Source organism: Artemia sp. Qi Xiang Cuo, chromosome 1 (assembly GCF_049724085.1).
Source record: "Artemia sp. Qi Xiang Cuo chromosome 1, ASM4972408v1, whole genome shotgun sequence".
Lineage (NCBI taxonomy): Eukaryota > Metazoa > Arthropoda > Branchiopoda > Anostraca > Artemiidae > Artemia > Artemia sp. Qi Xiang Cuo.
The window spans coordinates 51,407,629-51,434,422 of NC_142794.1; the positions used below are offsets into that span (position 1 = coordinate 51,407,629).

At 35.1% G+C, this 26,794-nt stretch overlaps 1 protein-coding gene across 1 annotated transcript in view; it reads left to right on the forward strand.

The window, feature by feature from the left end:
* Positions 1 to 460: 460 nt before the first annotated feature.
* LOC148956447 (general transcription and DNA repair factor IIH helicase subunit XPD-like) overlaps positions 461 to 26,794 on the forward strand; it is a 120,923-nt gene continuing 94,589 nt past the window's right edge. The window contains exons 1-2 of the mRNA XM_089090971.1: positions 461 to 593; positions 14,241 to 14,340. Of these exons, the coding sequence (XP_088947097.1) occupies positions 562 to 593; positions 14,241 to 14,340 (132 nt within the window). The 5' untranslated portion in view covers positions 461 to 561. The remainder of the gene's footprint in view (positions 594 to 14,240; positions 14,341 to 26,794) is intronic.

Here is a 26,794-nt window from a genome sequence, read left to right on the forward strand (position 1 = left end):
TGTGAAAAAAAGACAAGTCTGTCTGGTCCTCATTGCTAACTTGAAAACACTTGGGCTGAGCTGGCAGAGGTCAATGAAGTCATGAGATAGACTGAGAAACTCGAACGTCAAAGTTTCGTCAAACCCGCAAAAATAACTCAACCCCATTCGAACACACTGGCCTCCCAGGGGACAGGCTGCCGACTGCCGACGGGTCATTAATTAAGGTCCGTAGTTGACTTCCTCGAAACGAGTCAGACGCGTCTTTGAAATCCCAATTTTATGCAACAAAGACATTTGCAAAAGACAAAAAACTTAAAGTTGTACAAATTTTACATATGGGAACAAAAGCGGTATAAAAAGCCATTTCGCGGCATAATCGCGGCGTGTGGCATGATCAAAATTTTATGCGGCATTTCTCTCAGAATCGCGGCGTAATACCGCGAAATCCGGCAGAAGTGGCAACACAGTTTTCATCAGCCTTTTAGGTATTTGGTAAAATTTTATTCAGAAACACAGCTATTGGCTTTGGATTTAAAAATTTGCCGCTAGTAGAATCTAACTTTAATTGGTTTTGAGGCTATGAACAAGGTTAAAAGCAGAAGTTGTATAAGGTAAGCAGTGATTTAGCTACTTTTGGCTATCTTGGAAAGGAGTTTGGATTGGAAAATGAAACTTTCAGGGATAGATCTACAGGCTAAAATATGTCCCAGAAAGGTATTTTGAAGTACCTACCTCCACTCCTTCTCCCTCTAGAGGGTCCTGACCTTTGATGACTTTTAAAAATATATGTGTTATACAAGTGAAACCTTGTAAAATAGATCTTCTACTTAAAATGAAGTCCAACAAAATTGTTTTCAGCTTCACAACTTTTCTGAATCCTGATTTATAGAGTTTTATAGATATGCAAATACATTTCCTAAATTTTGAAAATTAACATTGATATGGCTTAAAATACTGCTCAAATAACAGGAATTGAATTTCAGAACTAAATCCAGAGAAAAAGAATCTTATAACTGAAAATTAAGTTAAAATATTGTTTTTCAAAATTTCAATAGGTTTCATGTAGTCATGTAGGCAAATTTCAGGATCCTCTAGAGGGAGAAGAAGATGAAATAAGTACTTCAAAATACCAAAAGATTGGGATACATTTGAACAGCAACAGCAACTCTATAAGAAAATTAAAACAAATTTTCTTGTGAATTATTATCGCTTCTAATCAGCAGTTATACCAAACCAATCCTGCTCAACTCATCCTCAGGGCTATACTGTGGTGTTCTTCTCCCCATAGTATAGTGCAGACGGTTTGATATAATTCCATTTTCCCTTCTTGCTTTAGTTTTGTTTTTCTCTGTTTAAAGATTTTTCCAATAGGCAATGTTTAGAAGTCCTCCAAAAAAAAATTTCCCCCCAGATCCCAAATCAAATTCCAGTGAATGTGCCATAGTGAAAGATACCCATCTTGGCTGGTCAAGCACACTTTCTCAAAGTTCAAATGATAGCTCCAGTTCGGAGAATAGGACAATGATAAGTGTAGGGGCTAATGTAACCATAAATAATGATAATGGGTTTCAAGAGGTCCTCTCTAGAAGTTCTAAGAAAAGTAAAAAAATTTCCCCAATTAAAAGCATTTCTCCTCTCCCTGCCCAATATTATCCCTCCAAAACTAATTAATTTACATTAGAATTACTACCACTCATCCCTTTTAAATAAAAATGATATCTGCAATAATAGTTGCAATTTTTAAATTGCTAAAATCAATGTTCTCTCTTAATATTAACCGTGATAGATCTCTGCTAATAGCTGTAGAAGATCAGAAATCAGCAGATACAATAATTAACCTTAAATCCCTTCTGAATACCCCAATTATTGCATCTAATTGGAACCCAAAACAATCACCAACAAAAATGGTAGTTTATAATGTTCCCCCAGAGATATCTACTCAGGAGTTAAAAGAAGGCCTTTCAGATAGGGCTGGAAACACAATCCCAGTTGAGGGTGTTACCCAACTTGGAAAACCTAACTCTACTGGCCTAAAAACTAGTAGATCCTTCTTATTCACACTGAAGGATAAAATTGATATCCCAGAAAAATTATTCCTATTTGGACAAATCAAACCACACAAGGAATACAAACCTAAGCCTATTCAGTGTCAGAAGTGTTTCAAACTGGGACACACAACAAACAAATGCAATGAAATTCTCCAAGAGTGTAGTAATTGTAAATCTTTCCATCCTAAAGAGCTGACAACTTGCAACAACACTCAGCCTACATGCATCAATTGCAAAGGCCCACATGAATCTACAAATAAATAATTATGCCCTGCATACAAGAAAAGAGCTCTAACACTCCAAATATCAACAGAGAAGGCAATCCCATACCCCTTTGCAGCAATGGAAGCAAATGCTGCCCAACAATACCAAATAAAGCATGTAATGAAACCAACCAACACCCCAAAGTCAAATACCCCTAATGCATCAAGCACCCCATATAAAAAACCATCTTCTAAGCCCCCTAGCTCCAATCCCCATCAGAAGCAATCACTAAGCCAACAAGCCTCCTTGTCCGGTGAGATGAGGCCAGCCTGGCCCTCCCTCCCAAGAAGAAACAAACCAGAAACACTACCAGGAATTAATCCATTAACCAAAAAACAGGATACACTACCAAAAATGCAATCCCCAAATATATGCTTATTCATTCTAAACTGTAATGCAGTTCAGGCCATGAACATACATCAACTACAGAAAACAAAAATTATTGCAGAATTGGCAAAAATTTACATCCCATATGATATTCTCATTCAAGCAAAAAAAGATCTTGCTTTACTTTTAAAAAAGCTGAACATTGATACACAGTCATATGAATAATAAATCAACAACACAACATTTATCAATAATCCAATTGAATGTAAGATCACTCACAGAAAATAAGATAAATGAACTAATATCATTTATGAATAATAATTCCATTAATATTGCTTGCCTCCAGGAAACTCATTTAACCCAAAATCAACAAATTAAGTCTCTGGGATACACTATCCTGAGAAAGGATAGATCTTCAGAGAGAAAAGGAGGTGGTGTAGCTTTATTAGTTAATAATAATATAAAATTTTGTGGCATCAATTTTCCAGATTTTCAAAATGATGTTGATGTAATTGGTATAAGTGTTTGGCTGAATAATTTAAAAACCTACATAATAAGCTTTTATAACCCTAATGGCCAAACTTCAGATGCCAAGGATTTCTTTAATTATATAAATAATTCTAATATGTTAAAAAACATCATTATTTGTGGTGATTTCAATGCCCACAGCCTTTTGTGGGGGAATAAACCAGCAAATAAAGCTGGTAAATTTATTGAGCATATGATTTCAAATAATAATGAATTAGCTGTTGCTACCCCTCCAAACCTAAATACATATTTTAACCCCAAAAGTGCCAAATTCTCCACAATTGACCTACAAATTGTGTCTCTAAATTTTTTGAACAAAATTTACATAAATAAAATTGATAGTCTGTGTACAGACCACTTTGCTATAGTTTGCTCCCTAAATGAACCTGCTGAAACTTCTTCTCATACTTCCAATTATATCAACACTAAAGCAAATTGGTCTATTTTCCAAAATAAGCTAAATGATGAAATTACAAGTTTCACCCAAAGTTCATGCATTTCTAACACAACAGTTGACACACATGCTGAAGCCTTGACATCTTTACTAATAAATACAGCTAATCATGCTATCCCCAGGACAACACCTAAGAAAACATTCCCTAAACAAATTCCTAAAGCATGGTGGACAAATGAGTGTCTAAATAAATGGAAGATAAAAAAGGCAGCTAGGACAGAATTCATAAAAAAAACCAACACCTACTACATATTTAAAAAAATTACAAGCAGAATCTAATCTAAAAAGGACTATAATAGATGCTAAATATAAATACTGGAATAATTTTGCAAATAATCTCTCCAGAGAAACGCATGAGCCAATTATACATAAAGTCATAAGCCACATATGTGGGAAAAAGACTTCTCCCAACCCACTCCTGTATGAGCTTATACATAACAATACCCATTATGACAATGATATTGAAAAGGCTAACCTATTTGCAACTCTTTTGTTAATAAGCTAACATCAAACAATCAAAGCAATCTGTCCACAATTCCTATGAACCCTAGTTACCAACCACGCCCAGGATCCGAGTATATAACTAATCCATTTTCAATCCAGGAATTGAATAATGCAATACATCATATCAGGTCCAAAACTAGCTGCTGTAATGAAAATATACACCCTACATGGATAAAGAATCTCACACCTTCATACAAACTAGAGCTGTTAAATTGTTATAATCACGCTTGGGCATCTTCTAGGTTCCCCAATATATGGAAATGTTCGTCCCTCCTACCAATCCTAAAGAAAAATAAACCAAAAGATAACCCTGAGTCTTATAGGCCCATAATGACTACACCTGTGATGGGGAAAATAATGGAGAAAATGATTTATCACAGACTTCTCTGGTTTGTTGAGAGAAATAACATGATCCCACACACTCAAACTGGATTCAGGAAATACCACTCCTCAACAGATGCTTTCATTTTGCTAACAAATGCAATAAATGAATCTTTCTCAAAAAATAATATCCTAGTGGCAGCTTTCCTTGATTTTGAAGGAGCATATGACAATGTGAACCACCAAATACTTTTAAATGAACTTGCAAAATTGGAGTACCTCCCAAGCTAGTATCCTTTATTAAATCCTTCATAGAAGTGTGAAGTTTCATTGTTTGTGTTGGTTCAGCCTCTTCACCCCAAAAGACAATATCCAAAGGCCTACCTCAGGGAGCAGTCCTCAGTTGCCTCTTATTTGCCCTATATCTCTGGGACATGAACCTACCCCACACGAATCTACAATATGCTGATGATCTGGTGCTATGGTCATCTGGCAACACCTTACAGATAGCACAGTCAAATCTGCAAAAGTCACTTTTCCAGTTTGAAAAATTCTCTCAACATTCAGATTTACCCATTGCACCCACCAAGTCAAAAATAATCCAATTTCACAGGAAGCGAAACCATGTTAATGCAACACTAACTCTAAATAAAACAACTATTCCAGAAGATAATAATATTAATTACCTAGGTCTCATGCTTGACCAAAAACTTAATTTCCACCTCCACATTTCAAACACAATAAAAAAATGTTATAGAAAAGCAAATATACTAAAAAGACTTCTTTCCACACCCTGGGGTTGTAAGGAGAAAACCTTACTCCAGTTTTATAAATCACATATAAGACCCCATATTGACTATGGGCTCATTGTCTATGGTGCATGTGCAAAGACCCAGATGCAAAAAATTGAAACAACACAAAATGATATAATACGTCTCATATTTGGTCTTAGGAAACCCACAAGCACCAAGTTTCTGCTTATGGAGAGTGGATTAACAACAATAAGGGAGAGACGTAGCTTTCTCTTGATAAAACATCTTACAAAAATTGAATCAAATAGCTCACACACATTACATAATTGGTTAAGAAATCCAGCCATGTATAGAGGTATTGCAAATGAGTATGCCAATATTCAAAAGAAGTTCCCTGTACCAGCAAAGTCTATTGCACCTACTTTCCTCCAATCCCCCCCATGGAATTGGTCATTTCCCATAATAAATACTGAATTTTCAAAATTGAATAAAGATTTAACCACCATTTCTTTTTTTCAGAAAAAATTTTCAGAACTTAATACAATTACCTATAAAAATAACTTCCAAATATTTGTTGATGGGTCAAAAATGAATGAGAAGGTTGCAAGTGGTGTTTTCCTTCCTCAACTGAAAATTGCAATGGGCGAGAGATTATTTAATAATTTATCTATAATGTCTGCTGAGTTAAATGGCATAATCATGGCATTAGAAAACCTTAAGCAAAACCAATCTTTGATTGAAAATTCGAATAATATTATCATCTATTCTGACTCTTTATCAAGCCTTGAGTTGCTGGCCTCAGCTCCTCAATACAAGTTGGACATTGACACTTATCATTGTCTCAGTATTATTCATAATCTTGCTTCAAGTGGCATAAAAACTTACTTTCAGTACATTCCTAGCCACTCTGGCATAAGTGGTAATCATCAGGTTGATGAAATAGCAAAAAATGCTATAAATATTGACCAGCCAAGTGGGAGACCAATCCCAATTAGAGATATTTACCGATGGAGGCTATCAGATATTAATTTTAATAAGATTAATCCTATCCTTTCCCCCTTTCCCAATAAGTATCTTTCTAAAATTTATCATAGAATTCGTTCTGGAACAAATGGACTAAATTTCCTTGCATTCTCATATAAGCTTTCTAATTCAAGTGGTTCAATTCCCCTGTCCCCTCTTTGCAGGCATTGTAATATGAATAATGAAACAATTGACCATTGCCTATTTGAATGTAATATGCTGACGTCTGCACAACATACCTTGCTTTCTAAACTGTTAAAATACCTCAAACACCACAAAATCCCACTATCAGCCAAGAGCCTAGCCAACTATACCTGCACACAGAGTATCGAAATCGACATCTATCATCTTATATTTGAACTCCTAGAGTCGAAAGATCTGCTGAAAGATATCTGAATATATCTAATAAATATGAGGCAATCAAGCCAGTAGCTCTGTAGCCCACAGAGTGAAGCAAAAGGAAAAGGGCTAAATAGTGTTACTGAAAAGCCCGCCTGCTGTTAAATAGAAGAAGAAGAAGAAGACCTTCCCAGGACATATTTTAGCCTGTAGACCCATCCCAGAAAGTTTCATTTCCAAGATAGGTAAAAGTAACTAAAGTAGAATTTTACCATGAATTTTACCCCTACCCCTATATATACCAATTCCAGGTATATATTTGCACATCAGGGGGATGGGGGTAAATTTTATTTCTGATGTAAATGAGAGGTAAGTTAAAACTTTCCCCCACCCCCTAATGTGCAAATATATACCCTGAATTGGTATATAGCTATAGGGGTGGGCGGGGAAAATTCACTTCCAAAAAATGATTATTAGATTTGGAAAGAGCATAAAAAAAGGCATTGACTGGTATGTTTACTTTATTCATAAGTCAATAATATGAACAACAAAAATATTACCAAAGTATGTCCCAGGAAGGTATTTTGAAGTACCTACCTCCACTCCTTGTCCCTCTAGAGGGTCCTGACCTTTACAAATCTGTGTGTCATAAAGTGAAACTTTACAAAATAGATCTTCTGCTTAAATGAAGTACAACAAAATTGCTTTTAGCTTCACAACTTTGCTTAATCCCAATGTATAAGGTTTTAAAGATATGCAAATACATTTCCTAAATTAAAAAAAAAATTGATATGGCTTAAAATCTTACCCAAATAACAGGAATTGCATTTTCAGAACTAAAGCCAGAGAAAAAGAACTGATAATTAAGGTAAAATGTTGTTTTGTTAAAATTTCAATAGACATAGACCTGTCATGTAGGCAAATTTCAGGATCCTCTTGAGGGAAGAGTAGAGTTAGGTACTTCAAAATATCTTCCCTGGGCATACTTTAGTCTGTAAATCCATCCCTGAAAGTTTCATTTTCCTAACCTAACCCCTTTCCAAGATAGCCAAAAGTAGAATTTTACCAAAAGAAACTTTTAGGAATGAATCCAGAATTTACATTATATTTTAAGAAAGTAAAAGTAAAGGTTTAAGAGTAAAGCTGCCATTCTAAATCACTTGTGTCTATTTTTTAGTGCCAACTCCTTCATTGCTCGCAATCAGGGCAATTAGGCTAAATGGGACCCTGAATTTGAAATTACCCAATGCTGGCATTAAAATGAACAATTTTGTTGACATTGCCAAACAGCCTATCTTTGACAAATCCATTTAGCATGGATTTTAGAGAGAGATCATTTTCCAGGCTAAAACCACTAAAAACTGTCTGATATCAACAATGAATCAGGATAGATTAATAGGCTTAGCAATTATGTTGATCAAAGGTGAAGACTCAAAATGTAAGCTCAAACTGGACCATCAAATGAAACAAGATCAAAAGAATAACTAAGTCTCTGACCAGTTCACATCGTAAAATAAAAGTACATTTCACGGATTAATTTTTTACTTGTGGATAAACCTAGGCACGGAGCCAATTGATTTTGTGTAAAAGGAATTTATCAAGCTAAAATCTGATTACACAAGTGACTTGCATGTGATTACGGCTTAAGGATTATTTATGGATTGTGGCTTTGGATTAGTATTTAGCACTATTGTCATCTGAATCGTGCATTGAAATACTTGGACTACTTGCAATTACTTGAAAATATTTGCAAATTACTGGATTAATTGGCCCACTCAAAGATAAGTAATTATTTATTTTCAGTGCTACGCTCATGTCGAAATTCAAGCCTTTTGATGTTGTTCTCGCTCGTTTCAAAAGTTACCCCCCTTGGCCAGCAATTGTTTTGCAGTCAAAAAGTGGTGCTAAAGGATTATGGAGATATACAGTTTTTTGCTACGGCGATCATTCTGAGCACCAAGTGGCAGAGTCTAATTTGAAATTACTTTCGGATAACCCTAGTGCTTGCAAAAGAAAAGAAAAAGATGTTGGTAAAGCATTTACCGAATTAGATTCGTTTCCAGACATTTATAAATCGTCATCACCTACTTATCTAGCATTAAACCCAGCGAGCGTTATTGCAGAAGACTCACTGGCACCTAGCCTAATCCTGCAAAAAATAGCTTTTACCCTGGATGAATTAAATCGGACACAAATGATTCTTACGGCCGAGATTTCCCGTCAAGTAAAAGCTTAACTATCAGAACCTGATACAGCAAATCAAGCAATTGATACTAAAGTCAGAATAATTCATGATGCTATTTCCATTGATTACAACCCAAAATTCCAAGAAATAGAAAAATCACTCAAAGGACTATTTGTAATGGTTAAAAGCTTGGAAAGTAGGATTTTGGCATTGGAATCGAAAGAGGATGATTTTGAACAAGAAAAGATGTTGGATTGCTTAGTCATGAATGGAGTAAGGCAGAGAGGCCTGAAAATGATTTAAAGAAAGAAGTATCGGTTATCATTAAAGACAAGATGCTGGTCCCTGGTTTTGAAGTTAATAATATTGTAAATGTTTATCGATTTAGTTTGAATGACTCTAATGATCAATCTAAAGTGTCTCCAGTGCTAATACGCTTCAAAAATGTGGAATTAGCTCGAGTTGTTTTCAAAGCAAAGATTAAACTAGCAAAGAGTGGAATTTCTTTGTCAGAATTGCTAACAAAAAAGCAATATGAAATTTTAAATGTGGCAAGAGATTGCTTTGGTAAGTTTAATGTATGGACTGACTGTGGGCAAATTTTGGCCAAACCACCTGGTCAATCAATGATACGAAAGATTCGATCATTCGCAGATTGTGCTTAGATATGGTGTTTTTTAGTTTTTGTTTTTTGCATGTATATTTTATGATTTAATGCCATATCTACAATCGATTGTCTTTTTTTACTGGCAAATTAGAAACGCCCCCAGTTTTAGGACGACTTTTTGAGCTTGAAAAAAACCCGTTAGATGTTTTAAGCATTATTAATAATTCTATCGGACATGTCAATAGTGATTTGAACACAATGAACCACGCAGTAATGAGTAAATATGTTTCTAGTCTGAGGGAGGCTGTCAAGCGGGATGGATATTTTTCAGTGCTCCAGTTGAATATTCAGGGTCTTTGTTCTTCAATTGGCCATCTAAAACAGATTGTTTCTGATAGGCTACCTGAGGTTGTTGGTTTATGCGAGACTTTTTTAGATTCTAAAAATGATATCTTTTGGATTTGCAAGGTTATAAAATCGAACAACTGAATCGACAAAAGATGGCCAAAGGTGGTCTTGCTTTGTATATTTCTAATCATCTCCAATATTCTCTTAGAATGGATTTATCCAGAAATATCGAAGGTGTCTTTGAGTCAATTTTCGTTGATATTAAATGTGGAGGTAAAGATTTAATTGTTGGTATTATTTATCGATCTCCTAGTGGCTCTATTCCATTGTTTCTACACACCGTTAATGATCTACTGGATACAATCCTAAAACAGTGGACTGAATTAATTATTATGCGAGATTTTAATATAAACTTGATGGATATAAAGTCTTCTGTATCTTTGGATTTTCTGTCGTCGATGCTTGCTGCAGGTACTTTACCTTCTGTATGTATCCCATGTCGCATAACAGAGAGTACGTCATCTCTGATTGACAATATTTTCTGTATGGCCACCTTGATCCAAAATTATGTTTTAGTGAGTGACATTTCCGATCATTTCGCTGTTTACTCTAGATACTGTTTTGATAAACTGACTATTGAGAGGACTAGTGAGTCTGGTAAGACGCTTGTTAGATTTGGTAAAGTGGAATTGATGCTTCTTAGGCCAAGAATGGCCAAAAATTATTGGTGTGGTTTTGAGACTGATTCTGATTTTGTTAATTTATTTGATACTTTTTATGAGTCTATTAAAGATGCTGTTCTTGATATTTGTTCTGTTTCACCTTCTAATCGTAAGTCTAAGAATGCTTTTCCTCTAAATCCTTGGATGACCCCTGGTCTCCTTTGGAGTTGTAGGAGAAAAAATAATCTCTGGAGGCCCTTTAAGTCTAAGTCTGCTAGCCCTTCATTGAAAGCTATCTGCTTTCAGCAATTTAAAATTTGTAGAAATATGTATAATTTTGTGTGTAAAAAGGTCAATTCCCAGTATTATTTTAATAGTTTTTCAGATTGTGGTAAAGATATACGAAAAACATGGCAGGTTATAAATTCTGTGCTTAGGCCCTCTTTTCAGTCTCCATCAACCCCTTCTTTTTTGGATCTTGATGGCAAAATCATCGAAGGTGAACTGAATGTTCAAGATGCATTCACTTCATATTTTGCGAATATTGGTAAAAGGACCGCTTCGGCTGTTGGTTCTTCTCCTTCAGGATCCAACTTCAGGTCTTATCTTGGGCCGCCTTGTATGAAGTCAATGTTTTTGGAACCGGCGACGGAGAAAGAAATTGCTAAAATTGTTATGGGATTGAAAAATTGTTCGTCGTCTGGCCCTGATAATATTCCTACTAAAGTAATTAAGTTCATACTTCCTTCCATTATTTATCCCTTAACAAAACTTATTAACGTCTCCTTTCAGCATGGTATTTTCCCGAGTAGTCTCAAGCGTGCTCGAGTCATCATATTATATAAGGGGGGTACACGAAATGATCCAGCCAACTATCGGCCAATTTCTTTGTTGTCTGTGCTTAGCAAAATATTTGAGAAGGCGATGCTTTCTCGTCTTAATAATTTTCTTACTTCTAAAGATTTTTTTCACAATTTTCAATTTGGTTTTCGAGCACATCATTCGACTGAGCATGCTTGTGCAGTTTTACTGAATTATGTTCACTCAGCCATAGATTCCCATTTGATTCCTGCTGCTTTGTTTCTAGATTTTCGTAAAGCCTTTGATTCTTTAGCCCATAGTGTTCTTCTATTTAAACTTTCTCATTTTGGCGTAAGAGGTAGTGCGTTTTATTGGTTCAAGTCTTTCATGTCTGGTAGAATAATTTCTGTTGATCCGCTTTTTCGCTCACCATCAAGTGTTGACCAGGGAGTCCCTCAAGGGTCAGTTTTGGGGCCGGCACTGTTTTTAATTTATATAAATGACCTAATTTTTGCAGTTGGAAATAAAAATCCTCTTTATTGCTGTCATCTATGTCATCCAACAGTCTCCCTTACTTACAACTATAGTTTGCATACCTCCGATTCTCTTGTTACTTTTGCCGATGATACCACCCTTATTACTTCTGGGAGAACTGAGGATGAGGTTCGTACAAAGTTAGTGGACCTCTTTGAGAGAGTTTCAATTTGGTTTGATGCTAACTCTCTTGCCTTAAATGTTTCTAAAACTAGATTTTTAGTTTTTTCTTGTATATCTCAGACTTGTCCTCTATTATCTAAAAATTCATTTATCCAAGGGCTGTATTGGTAGACAAAAGGATAGCCATGTCCGTTTCCCAGATCTCCTCCAACATAAAAATTTATCTTTTAAACACCATATTGATTTGATTAAAATGAAGGTATGCAGAAACCTCGGTATTCTAAGAAAACTAAAACATATCTTTCCAGGGCCAATTCTAAGAATCCTATTTCATAGCTTAATTCATTCTTATGTTTCCTATTGTTCAGTCATATGGATATTTACTCTACCTTCTTTTTTCAAACCACTTTCGAATACTTATGATAAATCTATAAATCTTATCCAGTATGTAAATCGTTCGGAAACTAAGCGGTTACTTGATATTAAAAAACTTTATAGTCTTTCCTGTGCGTCTTTCGCTTTTCTTCAAATCCAAGGTGATATTCTTAGGTCCCTTAGATTTACGTCTTCTTTTGTATCTGATCGGTCAAATTATCAACTCCATAGTTCTCTAAATATCCAAATTCCCCATACACCAACAATAAGATCCGATTTTAATCCTCTTGTTGCGTGTCATTTGACATGGAACACCCTTCCCGATTCGGTTCGAGAATGCCACTCGTTTGGCACCTTCAAAAGACTAGTAAAAACAAATTTGTTTTCATGTGATTAATTTTCTTTACTTTTGCCTGCTGCCAATGGTTTTTTTCATTTAATTCTTTTTTTTTATTTCTTTTTATTTATTTTTTTTTTTCGTTTTATTAAGCAAATGCTTTACATGTTAAAAGTTCAAATGCTTATGTTTATATGTTTAAGTATTAATGTTATGTTTATATTGTTTAAATCTTAAGTGTTTAAATGTTTAATGTTTATTTAATCTTTTCATAATCCCCCTCCTACAGGCCATGGAGCCTTTGTGGGGATTTGTAGATTGTTATGTAATTATTTTACTGGTATATGAAAAATAAATCTATCTATCTATCTATCTATTCACAATACTCCAAAGATCACATAACAAGGCCTTTGGGGTTGACACCTCCCCCCTCAGAGTCTTGGGGTAAGGATTGTAAGTTGTGGCCTGGGACATCTAAACTTTTTACGGAAGGGGTGGTTGTGTGAAGTTTAGAGGAGGGTTATTTGATTGGAATTTTAAAGTTTTGGTTCTCTTTTAAGAGCTGAAAGTGTCAGAGAGCAACTAGCCCCCCCCCCCCCCTTACAGTCTGTTTTCTCCTAATGCATCCAATAGAAAGTTGGAGACAGCCATTTGTTCAAAAACAGTTTGAAGATCACATGACAAGGCATTTAGGATTGACGAGCCCCCCCCCCCCTTCAGAGTCTGGGGACAAGGATTTTAAGTTTTGCCCTGGGGCATATAAGCTTTTTATGGAAGGTATGGTTGTATGAAGAGTCAAAAGTGATGGAGGGCAAATACCTCCCCCTGAGATGCTCTTTTTCCCCAATGTATTCAATCAAAGTTGTGAGCTAGCCTTTTTTTCTCAATATTCCAGAGAGTACATAACAATGCCTTCAGGGTGGACACAGCCCTCCAGAGCCCAGGGGCAAAAGTTGTAAGTTATTTGAGTCAAAAGTGAATGGATGGCAACTGGCCCCTCCCCTACAAGCATATATCATTCCCCAAAACACATAGCCCACTATCAAAATTTTAAAAGAACTATTTTGTTCAGCAGTGTTAAAAGGTCCATTAATTATATCTTTGGGGATGTCAACCTCCCCACAGTCCTCAGGTTAAGGGCTATAAGTTAGGCAATTTGTTCATTGTTTATGTATAGTATATGTTGTGTGCATGTTTGAACTTTATTTTCGAAAAAGACCAAGGAAATTCAGGTGAGCCTTTCAGAGTATGTTGAAGGGATTATTTGACTAAATAAAACACATTATGTTTATCTTGATTGTCAAAAGAGCATAGCTCATAAATGACTGAGTATGTTAACTTGGAACTTTCAGAAAATGATAAAGGAGGTGATCCCACAGGGACTATTTGCATGCTACCACTACTTCTACTGCCATTGCTACTACCTTTACTACTACCAGACCCCTCCATTTACAATTTTTTCTTAGGTAGCAATATTGCACTGCCTAAGTTCTAAGGATTCTGTGTATCATTGTTCTTCAATCCAAATTAAATAACAATATTGCCCTAAATATGAGTTAGATTTGTTATAAATTGGTGGACCAGAAGGACAGTTTTGAAAGAGGAAATCCCAACAAAGACATCAAATTTAACTGGTAGGCTATGTATTTAATTTTTTTTTCATGAATATGCATAAACAACAACATTAATGTATTTTTATTTTCTAATTAATTTATTTTTGCTTTAGGGTTGAAATCGATGGTTTAAAGGTGTTTTTCCCTTATCCTCACATTTTACCGGATCAATATAGTTTCATGTGTGAGTTGAAGAACGGATTGGATAAGGAGGTATGTATTTTGGATTAAAATTTGATGAAAGGTAAAATTCACCACTGATTTCAATAGGACATTTTTTCAGCCTGTGTTTTTTTTTGCACAAATAGATGAGATCTAGAGCTTTGGCCTCAAAACCTCTATACGTTGGCCCAATTTGTTCTTAAAAAGAGCTATTTGACCAATCTTGGTGGCTACAAAGGTTAAAGCTTAATGAACTCTTACACAATGAAACAATTATCAGTAAAGTTAGTATTATTAGGACAATTGCTTATGTACAAGTCTACATTTATTTGGTATGCTGATATCAATCATTATTTGTTTTTGTTCCTTGTTTCAAACTTTTTAAACTATTGGTTTTATTTGGTCAGTCTTTATTTAATTTTATTGTGATGCTAATTTAAATGGTTTCTGAACTTATTCATAGGCAAACTTGACTAGGGAAAACATGGAGTTTTCCTAATTTAGGGCTATCTCACTGCATGGGCGTACAGAAGGGGGGCAGCTGCCCCGTCCCCCCTAGAACTTCAAATTCACACTAGATATGGTTGAAAAATCAATTGAAAAACGATAGATGGTTAAAAAAGCAGTTGATAAAAGGTAGATGATTGAAAAAGCTGGAAATAAACCGTAGGAATGACAGAATAAAAGTCAAACAAGAAGCAACTATCCATAATGTCTTGGGAAGATTTAGCTCTATTCCAAGAAGATTAACTAATGCTGAAGCTTATTGATGATTTATGACTTTCAGTAGATTTGATAGGTATGATAGAACTTGCTGACAATGTAAGGTTACAGATCTCTGACATGACCCTCTCCATTTATGGGTTGTTTCCCTATAATATTATTTTGATTCTGTACACGATTCTGGAGTCTCCTCTTTTTGTTGCTTCTTCCGCATGCAACGCAATATGCTCTTGATTGTTTCGCTTATCAGTTTGGATGCTTTTTTTTACAGTTTTGTCAAGAGCCCTATACTGCAGGTTTTGGAAAACAAGATGATCAGGGACTTGTTGTTTGAGGACAGTCATTCCCATCTTCTTTCTTTCTTCTAGTAGTTGCTACATTTGGTTGGACAGCCACTGGTTTTTAGGGCTCCCAAGGAATCCCAGAGTGGATTTAGCTATTTTGTGGTAGCATTCTTCATGGGTTTCCATGCTTCTTCACATTGGGCTTCATCTGGTGTGAATAGGGCTTCAAATATATGTATCGTTTTAATGTGAAAATTTGTTTTAATGTCTTGTCTTGGAGATTCACACAGTCAAAAACAGGGTTGGGGACTGTTCTTTTGTTGCGTATCTTCTTTAATTTTAGACATAGTTGGGTTATCATAAGGTTGTGTCAGCTCATCTATAAGCCCAAACATCTTGTAGACTCAATCGTCATTTTCTTCGTATGAAGCAGCTATCAATCTGATTTTTGATCATTCCATATTATGAGGTCCAAGAGTACTTATGCACGTCTCTCTGAGGAAACAGAGATAAACCTACTACAAGGTCATTCCTTAAGACAAAATTATCCAGAGCGACATTAAACCTAACAGGGGTGACATTAAAACCTAAAACGAATTGAAATTATTTCTTATATGAAAGGGGTTGTTCCTTCCTCAACGCCTCGCTCTTTACGCTAAGGTTTGACTCTGTCACAACTCTGCTTTTTAAAACAATAAAAACTTTAATGTAAAGAGCGAGGTGTTGAGCAGGTGACAGTCCCTTTCATATATGGAATAATTTCTGTTTGTTTCAAGTTTTAATGTTGCTCCTTACTTTCATTTAAGACAGCTTGTTTTTTAAATTTTAATTTCTGAAGCTTTTTCAACTAAGGTTCGAATTTGGCTCACCATACATAAAAATTGAAACAAAATTTGTTTATTAATTTTGGCAGATTTATTTCGTATGTGAAGAGTTGCCCCCTCCTCCATGCCTTTCTCTTTACGCTAAAGCTGTTAATACTTTTCAAAAATCTTCCTATTCTAATTCAACGGTCTCCATGTTTCAGTTTTAGCAAACATTCAATTTTTAGAGTAAAGAGTAAGGTATTGAGGAGGGGGAAACCCTTCATATATGGAATAATTTCCGTTCGTTTTTCAAATAATGCCGATAAATCTGGCTCACCCTCTATGAAATATACCCCTCCCCTCACAGAAAACTCCTCTGTGGAAATTTCATCCAACGTAAAGTGCATCCCCCCCCGTCAAATTCCCTCCAGAAAGTTCCATCCTAGCTGAGAATCCCCCATTCCTATAAAATTGCTTTCAGACGATTCAGCCGGAAAAATTCTCCTTAGTATTCTGTCATTTGAGTAAGACTTTAATCTTTAATCGGTTTTTTGATCACTCCAGAAATGTCCCCTTCCGTGAAAATTATTTCCCAGAACAGAAAACAGATCACGCGGAAAGAAGCCCTGGATACTTCCCCCGGAAAAATTTGGCAAAGAGAAAGCAAGACAATTTAAAATAATTTCGTATTGTATTTCTGTCAAATTCCCCAGTGTAACATATCCCCTGGAATATTCACCCCCCAGAGATTTCGCCGCTCCCCCAAGGAATATTTTTCCCATAGAAATCCACCCCAAGCACAACTCCCCCCCCCCCACCAAAAAAAAAAACACCAAAAAAACAAAATGTCTGTTTACTTCCTAATAACAAACACTATACGTAAACAATGGGCGGATTTCATAATTTACAGGCCTCTCCCCATGGACTGTGTGAGGTCATTTTATACCTAAAGACATAATTATTTGATCTTTCAACTATACTGAACAAAATGGCTATCTCAAGCACAACTTGCGGATTGGAATCAAGGTGTCACAAATCCAAATTAAAGTTACCACATGCGAAACACGGCTGATTAGAGACAGGTAACATATTCAATTGCTCTTCCAGTAAACTAATGGTCCACAGCATTTCCTGATGGAGGCCTATAAATCACCGCAACAAAACATTTAAATTCATTACTAGACAACTTTTGCGCTAATGACTCAAAAACCATTTCTTTGTGCTTTGTTAATTCCGTCTTAATTGTAACACTTAAATCATTCTTTATATAAACCGCCAAACCTCCATGTTGATGCAACTCTATATTTTTCATCACTAGTTGATAATTTGGAATATCTAACAAAGACGAATTATGATCATTTAACCGAGTTTCAGTGAGTGCCATAACATGTGGTCCGCTTTCACGTGAGAGATCCTGTAAGTGAGGCAAGAAGTGCCAACACCCTGGCAATTCAGGTGAAAAACAGAAAGACCATTTGGTCTAACAGCACAGACCTGGAAGGAAATGGCTTCCCAACACTATTATAAATGGCTTTCAAATATCGCTCACCAACACTATTAGAATCTTAATCCCTATGAAGAACTCCATCTCCTATATCCCCAAGAGTGGGGATATAGGAGATGAATCCCCCCCCCCCCCCGAAAAAATGACTTGAAACACCCGAATCAGAAATAGGGTCATCCACCGAGAAAGCAAATTTTCTGCCATGCCAATTAAAACATAATTATTTAAAAAAAACTTTCCGAAAAATAAGTTTTTCAAAGAAAAGTAAAGGTCATTTTAAACTTAAACTCCGCAGACACAAATACCTTTTAAAATTCAAACTCAAAACGACCAGAAATTACTATTAAAGAATAAAAGAAACCCACAACGAGCAGAAATTAAATAAACAATCATATCAAAAACATACAACAAGTAATAATATAAATGAATAAATAGATCTTAAAGCGAGTAATGCTTAGATTGAATATGAAGATCAAGCTTAAAACGAAAAAAAAATTCCTATTTAAGTATAAACGAAACTTAAAACGAACAGAAATTAAATAAACAATCATTGCAAACAAACTTACAATAGATATTAATGTAAACTAATAAGTAAATCTTAAAACGAGTGAAACCTAAATTGAATATGCAAATCAAGCTTGAAACGAACAAAAATCACCACAAACAATAGTTTGGGTATGACCTCCTTCTCTCACTGTAAAAGTCTAAAACCTACTGTGTCATTGGGGCTTTACTGAAAACCAATTTTATGATAAATATTTTCGTTTGAACTTAATATTGAAAATAAACATTAAAATTATAGTAAAATTTTGAACTGATGAGCTTTCTGCAATTAATATCATTATACATCAAATATTCAGTTTAATTTATTAGCTCTTTTTAAAGTTGTCAAAGACGAATATAGTTTCACTACAAACAAGTGTTTGGATACTGCCTCCTTTCCTAACTGTAAATAAAAACCAAAAGCCTATTGCGTCATTGGTGCTTAACTGAAAACGAATTATATTACAAATATTTTCTTTTCCAGTTCTTACAGCATTGAAAATAGAAATGTAATTACAGTGAAATAAATTCTTGAACTGATAAATCATCCAACAATTAATATAATTGTGCATGAAATATTCAATTTGATGTTGTTTATACTTTCCAAGACTGTTCAAGACGGATATAGTTTTCAGTAAAGCGCCAATGACGCAGTAGGTTTTAAACTTTTACAGTGAGAGAAGGAGGTGATACCCAAATTCTTATTTGCAGTGATTTTTTTTCATTTCAAGCTTGATTTGCATATTCAATTTAAGTTTAACTCGTTTTAATATTTACTTATTTATTTACATTAATATCTATTGTATGTTTGTTTGCATTGATTGTTTATTTAATTTCTCTTCGTTTTAAGTTTTATTTATACTTCAATAGGACATTTTTTTTTTAATTTGAAGCTTGATTTTCTTATTCAATCTAAGCATTATTCGCTTTAAGATCTATTTATTCATTTATATTATTACTTGTTGTATGTTTTTGCTATGATTTTTTATTTAATTTCTGTTCGCTTTGGGTTAATTTATTCTTTAATAGTATTTTCTGGTTGTTTTGAGTTGGAATTTTAATAGGTATTTGTATCTGCTGAGCTTAAGTTTAAAATGACCTTTACGTTTCTTTGAAAAACCTATTTTTCGGAAAGTTTTTCTTTAATTAATTTTTGTTCGATTTTGATTGCAAAAAGTTTCAAGTTTTTAAAAATTCCTTATTTCAAAATCAAACTTAAAAAAAATTCAAATATTCATGATAGTATCAAAATTGGTGTCAAAATATCAATATCAAAGTGAAAAAATGGGTTTGTGTCAACCCTGTAGTTTTTACTATCTAATGTTTGAACTATTTTTAAGGGGTGACTGGTGTCGACGCACAAAAAGCATACAATTCAACTTGGATAATAGGTGGCTTCAAAAATTAACGAGTTTTAAAAGGAATGACGTACATTTATTAAGGCAGTGTTTTCATGTCTCTCTGTTAAGGGTCGTTACTCCGCTGAATAATTTTCGGGTTACCGATTCTGAATTTGTTTTTCCAGAAAATTAAAAAGCATAGACATTACTTAATCTAGTGGCAAGAATCTGTAACATTTTAGCAAGAATCTAAAACTTAGCAAACCCTTACAGATGACTAGTTGTCATCAAGAATGTGTGGGTTGATTACTAGGAAGGAAGTATGAATTGGTTGAAGTTTTCAAATGAATTAATTGGAGCAAATGTTTCTATGCAAAAGGCCTTGTACCTTGAAGCAAGAAAATAAAAAGAATGAGTCAGAGGTAATATTAAATAAACTGGTAATTTTAAGAAATGGGGTTATTTTGATTGAAGAAAATTTTATACGCGGGGATAATTTTTCTGAGGGGTAACTGTCCGAGGAAGGAATTAGCTGACACAATAAATACTTGGGTAGCTAAAATAAATTTTCGTTAAAAACCTAATTCGAAACTTGATTTTTCATTGGGTTTGCCCAACTCGTTAAAAACTGAAATATCTTCTCAGAAGCAAAGCCGTATTGAGAGGTGGTTTAACCCCTCTGGAATTTTTGTCAGACTCGTAAAAACTCAACCAAAATGTATATAACAAATTTTGATGTTTTTTTGTCCCCCCCCCCAAAAAAAAACAAACAAGAAAACCGAACAGATACTGTCTTGCTTAGAAGTCATGCAATCAATTTTATTTTCCCCTCGATCAGTGGCGTAATTTTGTCAAAATCCTGGGGGGCGGGTGGCAAAGTTGGAGCCAATTTTCCCAAATCAAATGAAAATGACAGTGAAAATTGAGAAATGATCCATATATCACCGTAAAGACAAAAATATACTAAAGAAAACTGCCTGTTTCTCTGGATACTTGTATTTTGCAGGCTTATCTTAGTGACAAGATTTTTTGCAGAAACTAAATTTCAGCGGGGCGGGCAAACTGAGGTCTAGGGGGGGAATCGGGTGTGGAGGGACCGGTTGCCGCTCCTGTCCCATAGCAAATTACGCCCCTGCCTTCGATCCGTTTAGAAATGGCTTGCAGATTTTGGTAATTTGTGGTACTTCTAAGCAGTACAATTACTTTTTGAGCCTTGACTAAGTCCTGGTCTGTATTTTCTTCTTTCATGACAAAAGAAACTGTACTCCTTACGAAATCGCGCATCGTTCTGTACATGAAGGGGTTCGAAAATTCATGAAGATGGGGCTTTCCTTTTATCTTTTGGCCCTGGCTGACCTCCAAAATAGATGATTTTTTTTTTATTTCGATGAAACTCCATACACGGTTTTAGCATAATCTAGACAGGGTAATTTCAATGACAGATTAGAAGTATAATTTCATTTTCAATAATAACATACATATGTATAAATACATTCGTTTTCAGCATTTGAGACTTTCTTAGTGTACGCAGTAAATAAATATTAATTCCGAATTACATTATCTTTGAAGCTATGTATGCAGTTTTATTTACCTGTCAACTTGTTTAGAAATGGCTCTCAGATTGCCATATTATGAGGTCTTCTTCCGTCCAGAATTTAGGGAAATAAAGCTTCCATATATAATTTTGATCTAGCCCCTATGCTACCATTGCTGAAACATAAAACACAAAACTCGAATACAAGAAGTCCTCAAACCGCAAACAAATACCTTTTTTTCATTTGCCTGCCTCTATGGTAGGCCTACCCTATTTCTGTAGCTAAATTCGGTACTTGTGCACTGTCTGGTACCCACCGCTGTAACTGTATCAAGGAAACCAGACACAAAACCCGAAAAACGGGTATTTGCAATAGAGAAATGGAATGCAAAGCGTGGTTTCCATTGCGTTTACAATATTTAAACTGTTGTTTTTTGTGGTTTAGGGGGGGAAAGGTACCTTGGTTAGGTTACGTATTTAATATATGCTATGTTCCACCATTAATCCACCCCCCCCCCCCCAACGTGCAAATACATAGCCCAAATTTGTTTCTCAACTATTATATATTCATCCTTTTTTTTTTATTAGCATTAACCAAATTTGACTTCTTTAGTGGGTGCCATATTATGCACAAATACCCTAAATTCTTAGACCTTGTAAAAACCATTATTTAGATTTTCCCGATGTGACACTAAACAAAATTTTAATCTATGAAAAAGGAGGGGAGAGGGCTTGGTCAAGATACAAAAAGCACACTTATTGTGTGATGGCACACAAGAAGTGTGGCCTTATCATCAACAATTCTGTTTAAACTTGAGAGCAAATGTATTGCAGATTGGGAGTCAGTTAAAGAGAGAATACTTTCAGACTCTAAACAATAATCTATAAAACATCTAGGGCAAGGTGGACGGTACACAATTCAGCAGACAAAATAGAGGATCCCAATGGAAGGAGAATATAAAGATTAAGGTACAGGGATGGAATGAATGAAGCTGCTCCATCTCTCTTACCATGGGCAGATTCATTTGTATAAATTTGTCTCTGATTAGAGTAATTTTTTGAAATTTGTTTTGAAAAAATAGTTTTCACCACATGATGATATGGAATCAGGTTTTTATTTATAGGAATAAGATCATATTGAAAGTATTGTCTGCCTATCTCCTATGGAGGGTGTACCAGCACATAAGGCTGATTAAGAAAAACTTTACCACAACTTTTTGTGAAGCATCCCATTATGAAGCACAACTCATTTTAAAAACCAGTGTTATAGTTGGACCCCGTGAACTTAAACAAGTCACTTAAAATATTTTATAGATAATACCTAGAGCAGAATCTTGAAAAATTGGATCTGCAACATCAAAAAATGCGCGCGCAAAAAAAAAAGAAAAAATGGACAAGAAAGTTGGATTATCGAAACTGTGAGCACAATTTTGCATTCATTCAGTTGAAAAAATTCAATTTTAATAGATTACCTATCCATTAGAAATCTGATTAAAATCTTCTAACACAATTAAAAAAAAGTAGCACTATGAAAAAAAATTATAAAAAAAACTGAGAAAACTATAAATTTTTGCCTTAAACGATTTTACCTAATTATGGCATACGATACATTACACATGCACATCAGATTTACCAAAACAAATTACAACAGTTTTTCATGAAGCATACCTTTATTAAGCTTTTATTCAACTAACACAAATGATGAAAATAGGCTAACTGTTCAACACTCATAAACCAAAATAAATCATTTTAAAATGTTGTTCCATAATATCAAAAGTTCTTACAATCGCAAAAAAGTAGCTTGCAAAGGCCATAAAAGCACAGATAAAAAGAAGTGTGCAAAATTGAACAATTTGTCTGTATTACAAAAAAAGACAATGACCCCAAAAAATAAATGCAGAATAAAGATGCAACTAAGTTAATACTCAGTTTAGCATCCATCCAACAAAATTTAGTTTTAATAAATCGTCGATCAAATGGGAATCCGAAGAAATATTGAAATTTTCCTTGAAATGTCATGGAAAAAAAGTTCAAACATCATGAATTAGGTCGAAAATTAACTACAGAGACTTATTTTATAAGCTTCTAATGCTAAGTACAAATTGCAAGGCTTAATTTTCTGAGGAAATTTTATACTGGGGAAATTTGCCAAAATTCCTATGCGAAATTCTTTTTATTGTCTTATTTTCCTTTTGTCGAGCAAATTTTAAGGATGGAGATGTTAAGGGCAATTGTCCGGGGTAAATTTTTCACCACGATTGAATTGTCTAGAGGATCTATATGTGGGAGGGGGGAATTTTTCCGTGGAGGTGGAGCTGGATTTCTTGGCACTATTTAAAAAAAAACCCAGAAATTAAACTATAAAAAATTATTTTTTAACTGAAAGTAAGCAGCAACAATAAAGCTTAAAAGGAACAGAAATTATTACGTATATGTGGGGGTTTCCCTCTCGTCAACATCGCGCTCTTTACGCCAAAGTTAATAACGACTCATGAAACACAAGGGTCATTTAATTAGAAATTTTAATTATAAAGTTAATAATGACTCATGAAACACAAGGGTCATTTAATTAGAACAATAAAAATATTTTGTTAAAGTGCTAAAAAACTTTAGGGTGAAGAACGAGGTGTTGATGAGGGGTGGACCCCCTTCGTGTACGTTGAATTTCTGTCCGTTGTAAGTTTTAACGTTGCTCCTTAATTTCCCTTGAAAAATTTTCAGTTAAAAACGATAGATAAATGTTCAAATAGGGATAAATCCTTTTAATAGATGTGAGTGTATCTGCTGATGACAGTCACTGTAAATGTGACAGAAATATCCAGTATTTTTTGTTAATTATTACTGTCTATTAAAACGATTTATCCCTATTTGAACTTTTATTTATCGTCAAGGAAAGTCAGTGTGGTATTCGCAATTATCTACTTGGTTTTGTTATTATTATTATTATTTTTCTTTAATTTTAATTCGTATAGTAGCAATTATTTGTCTGTCGTGAGTGTTAATACTGTTCAAATTCTTTTTCTAAAAACGGCTCTCGTATTTCCATATTTCTCGGTAATCTTGCGTCAACTATTTCTGGCAATATTGTAATTTTGGTAGCATTTTTTTCTGCCAGAATTCTTTGTCACGATTGATTTTCTCAATAAACGGATCGCCTTTGCCGAAAAAAAAAATAACAAAATAGCCAGAATCTATGTTACAACACTAATTGCATTTGTATTTGGTAGACATAATTATGTGACCTTTTAAGCTGTAATGTGCCATTATTTTTGTTTTCAAGACAAATATTTTTTTGGGGATAGCCTCCATTCTTCTATATTTAAATTTTTGGCACTGAAAGGACATTTCACTTCCAAAACCGCCGTATCACCAGACAAAAAAGTGGCTATTCCATCAGGACTGGCTGCAAAATATCCATATTTAATATGAACAAAAAGTCCTAAAGGATTCACTTTACAGTCCATCTTTTTCTCAAAAGCCGGTATAGCTGTTTGTTCGTACATTTGCCCATGTTTCATTGCTTTAGTCTAGCGGTTTTTGGGATAAAGCAGTTGGCGCACTAACGGTGCAACAGTCTTTGTCCGTCTTTTACAAATTATTCCAGCTACTGACACAGTTATCCCATTTTTCTTCATTCAATCCATCTGTTGTCAATACAATTTATCTGAAGTCGTGTTGCTTCTTCTATTTCATGAATTTCTAAGTCAGTACACTGAACACGGTTCAGAAAATCACTTTTTGCATCTTCAAGAGAATCAAGATCTAAATCTGGAACAGATACATTCGGACCGTAGTTTTTGTCGTGTTTCGGAACTTTCTTCGTAAATGGTTTTCCAAACAGACGTCTTTTAGATTTCCATGCCTGCTTGTTTATGGCCCTTCTGGCCCGCTGCTCAGCAGGTCGCTTTAACAAACGACTTGGTGTAGATCCTAAACTTCTGCGAAAAATATGCAAACGGGCAGAAAGTCCCTTAGAATATTTTATGTCCGCAGCGGTAACACGCATTGTGTATCGGGCTCTTTTTGTCACCATTATGTTTTTCCCCCGATTAGCTTAGCAACTATGCTCATAAAATACTCTGCAAGGTTGCTAGTACTGTTTACGATGAGAAATCGAGCTCTTCTAGTTAAAGTGTCAAAGGCTGAACACACATGACTAAAGAAAATATTGCTTGGGGCACCTTCTTTGCTGAATTCAACAATTTTTCCTGCCATTTTGCAGCATTCTGTGCACTGTCTATGATCACCGCGAAAGAATTGCAATGGTATCGCTTTCAGCTCATTTACAAGGTCTTTGACCCCTTTCCCTTCTTTTGTTGTGCGTGCAATTGCGTTTCTTGCAATGTCGCACATTTTCTTTATTTTTAAATCACTAAGAAGCCTCCTGCATTCGAGGTTTTCTTTCTGCTTCATGTAAAGCCTCTTTTTTAGGCACTTACATGCATGGTTGGCACACTAAATTTTTTCGACTTACCTACCGTACGGTACTTTGGCTGTAAGCTCTGCATGGGTGCTAGAGTCACCGTCAGCGATAAATCTAACATATTTTAAAGAGTGCAGAGTTGGAACCATTTGAAATGCCTCGACTAAAATATCAGAATCCATACCTGTGCTTGGTCCCTGCCAGGCCATCAAACACCTATGGTCGGGAAGCAAAGTGCTTTCATTCTTGCGATGCTTCATACAAATGCAACAGTATTTATTTCTAATCTCAACATGTAGAAGCTTTTTTGGATAAAAACCAATGACGACTCCACAACCAGACAACGCAGAAAACCTATTGCGATAGCTTCTAGTGCACCAGCCACCATCAACTATAAAACAAGTCTCAACTGAACCATGCATGTCGGTTTTTTCGCCTGCTTTAATAGCCATTCTGCGCTCAATCTTGCCATTGTTCTGTAAGTATTGATGAAGTGTTTTTTCCAAGTTCTCACCTATGTCCATTTCATATTTTGTAAAAACTTTTTGTGACATACAGTTTAAACCAACTGTAGAAAAAAGCTCCTGAATTTAGGCATGACTCATACCAGTGTTTGTTGCACCAACTACTGCTTCTTTGTTAACGTATATTGTCCCTGTGCTGACCTTTTGTCTTTTGGCCACTCTTTCTGTTGTAAAATTGGTTCTTTTTTGCTTTTTTTCAGTCTGCTTTTCTTCTGGCTGTAAATCTGATTCCGAACTATGTGATTGGCGAGATGGTTTCGATGTCTTTTTGGTGCTGGTGGCATTTCAGTGTGTAAAGTAACCTCTTCACTGCATGATTCACATTTGAAAATGAAACGTAAACGTAATCCAGCCCTGAACTCTCTGTCGAACATCATATTTGCGATAAGTTGTATGTCTTGGCACCTGAAACAAGACATTGGCTAAGAATTTGACATTGGGGGGGGGATTCATGGGATGAGATTAAATTTGTCACAGCAGTAAAAACGGAAATTAGTATAGGCGTCCCCTCCCTGAAAAATACCCCTCCCCCCGTGAGACACCACCCGAAAATTAATACCCCCATCCTTTGTTGGTTGGTTTGCAATACATTTCGACTTATAAAAAACGACTAGAAATTTCTTTGAAACTCTAAAATGGGGTTCTCTATTTATTTTGTAGTTACGGAGGGAAGGATGATTTTAATACCAAAACATCCCAAGTCTTAATAATCCTTAGCGTAAAGAGCGGTACTTTAAAAGGTTGGTAGTTCCCCAAATATTCAGGATAATTTTGTTCCATCTGCGATTAGAAAAGGTTCAGACTTGGATTAAAGGGAGCAGGGA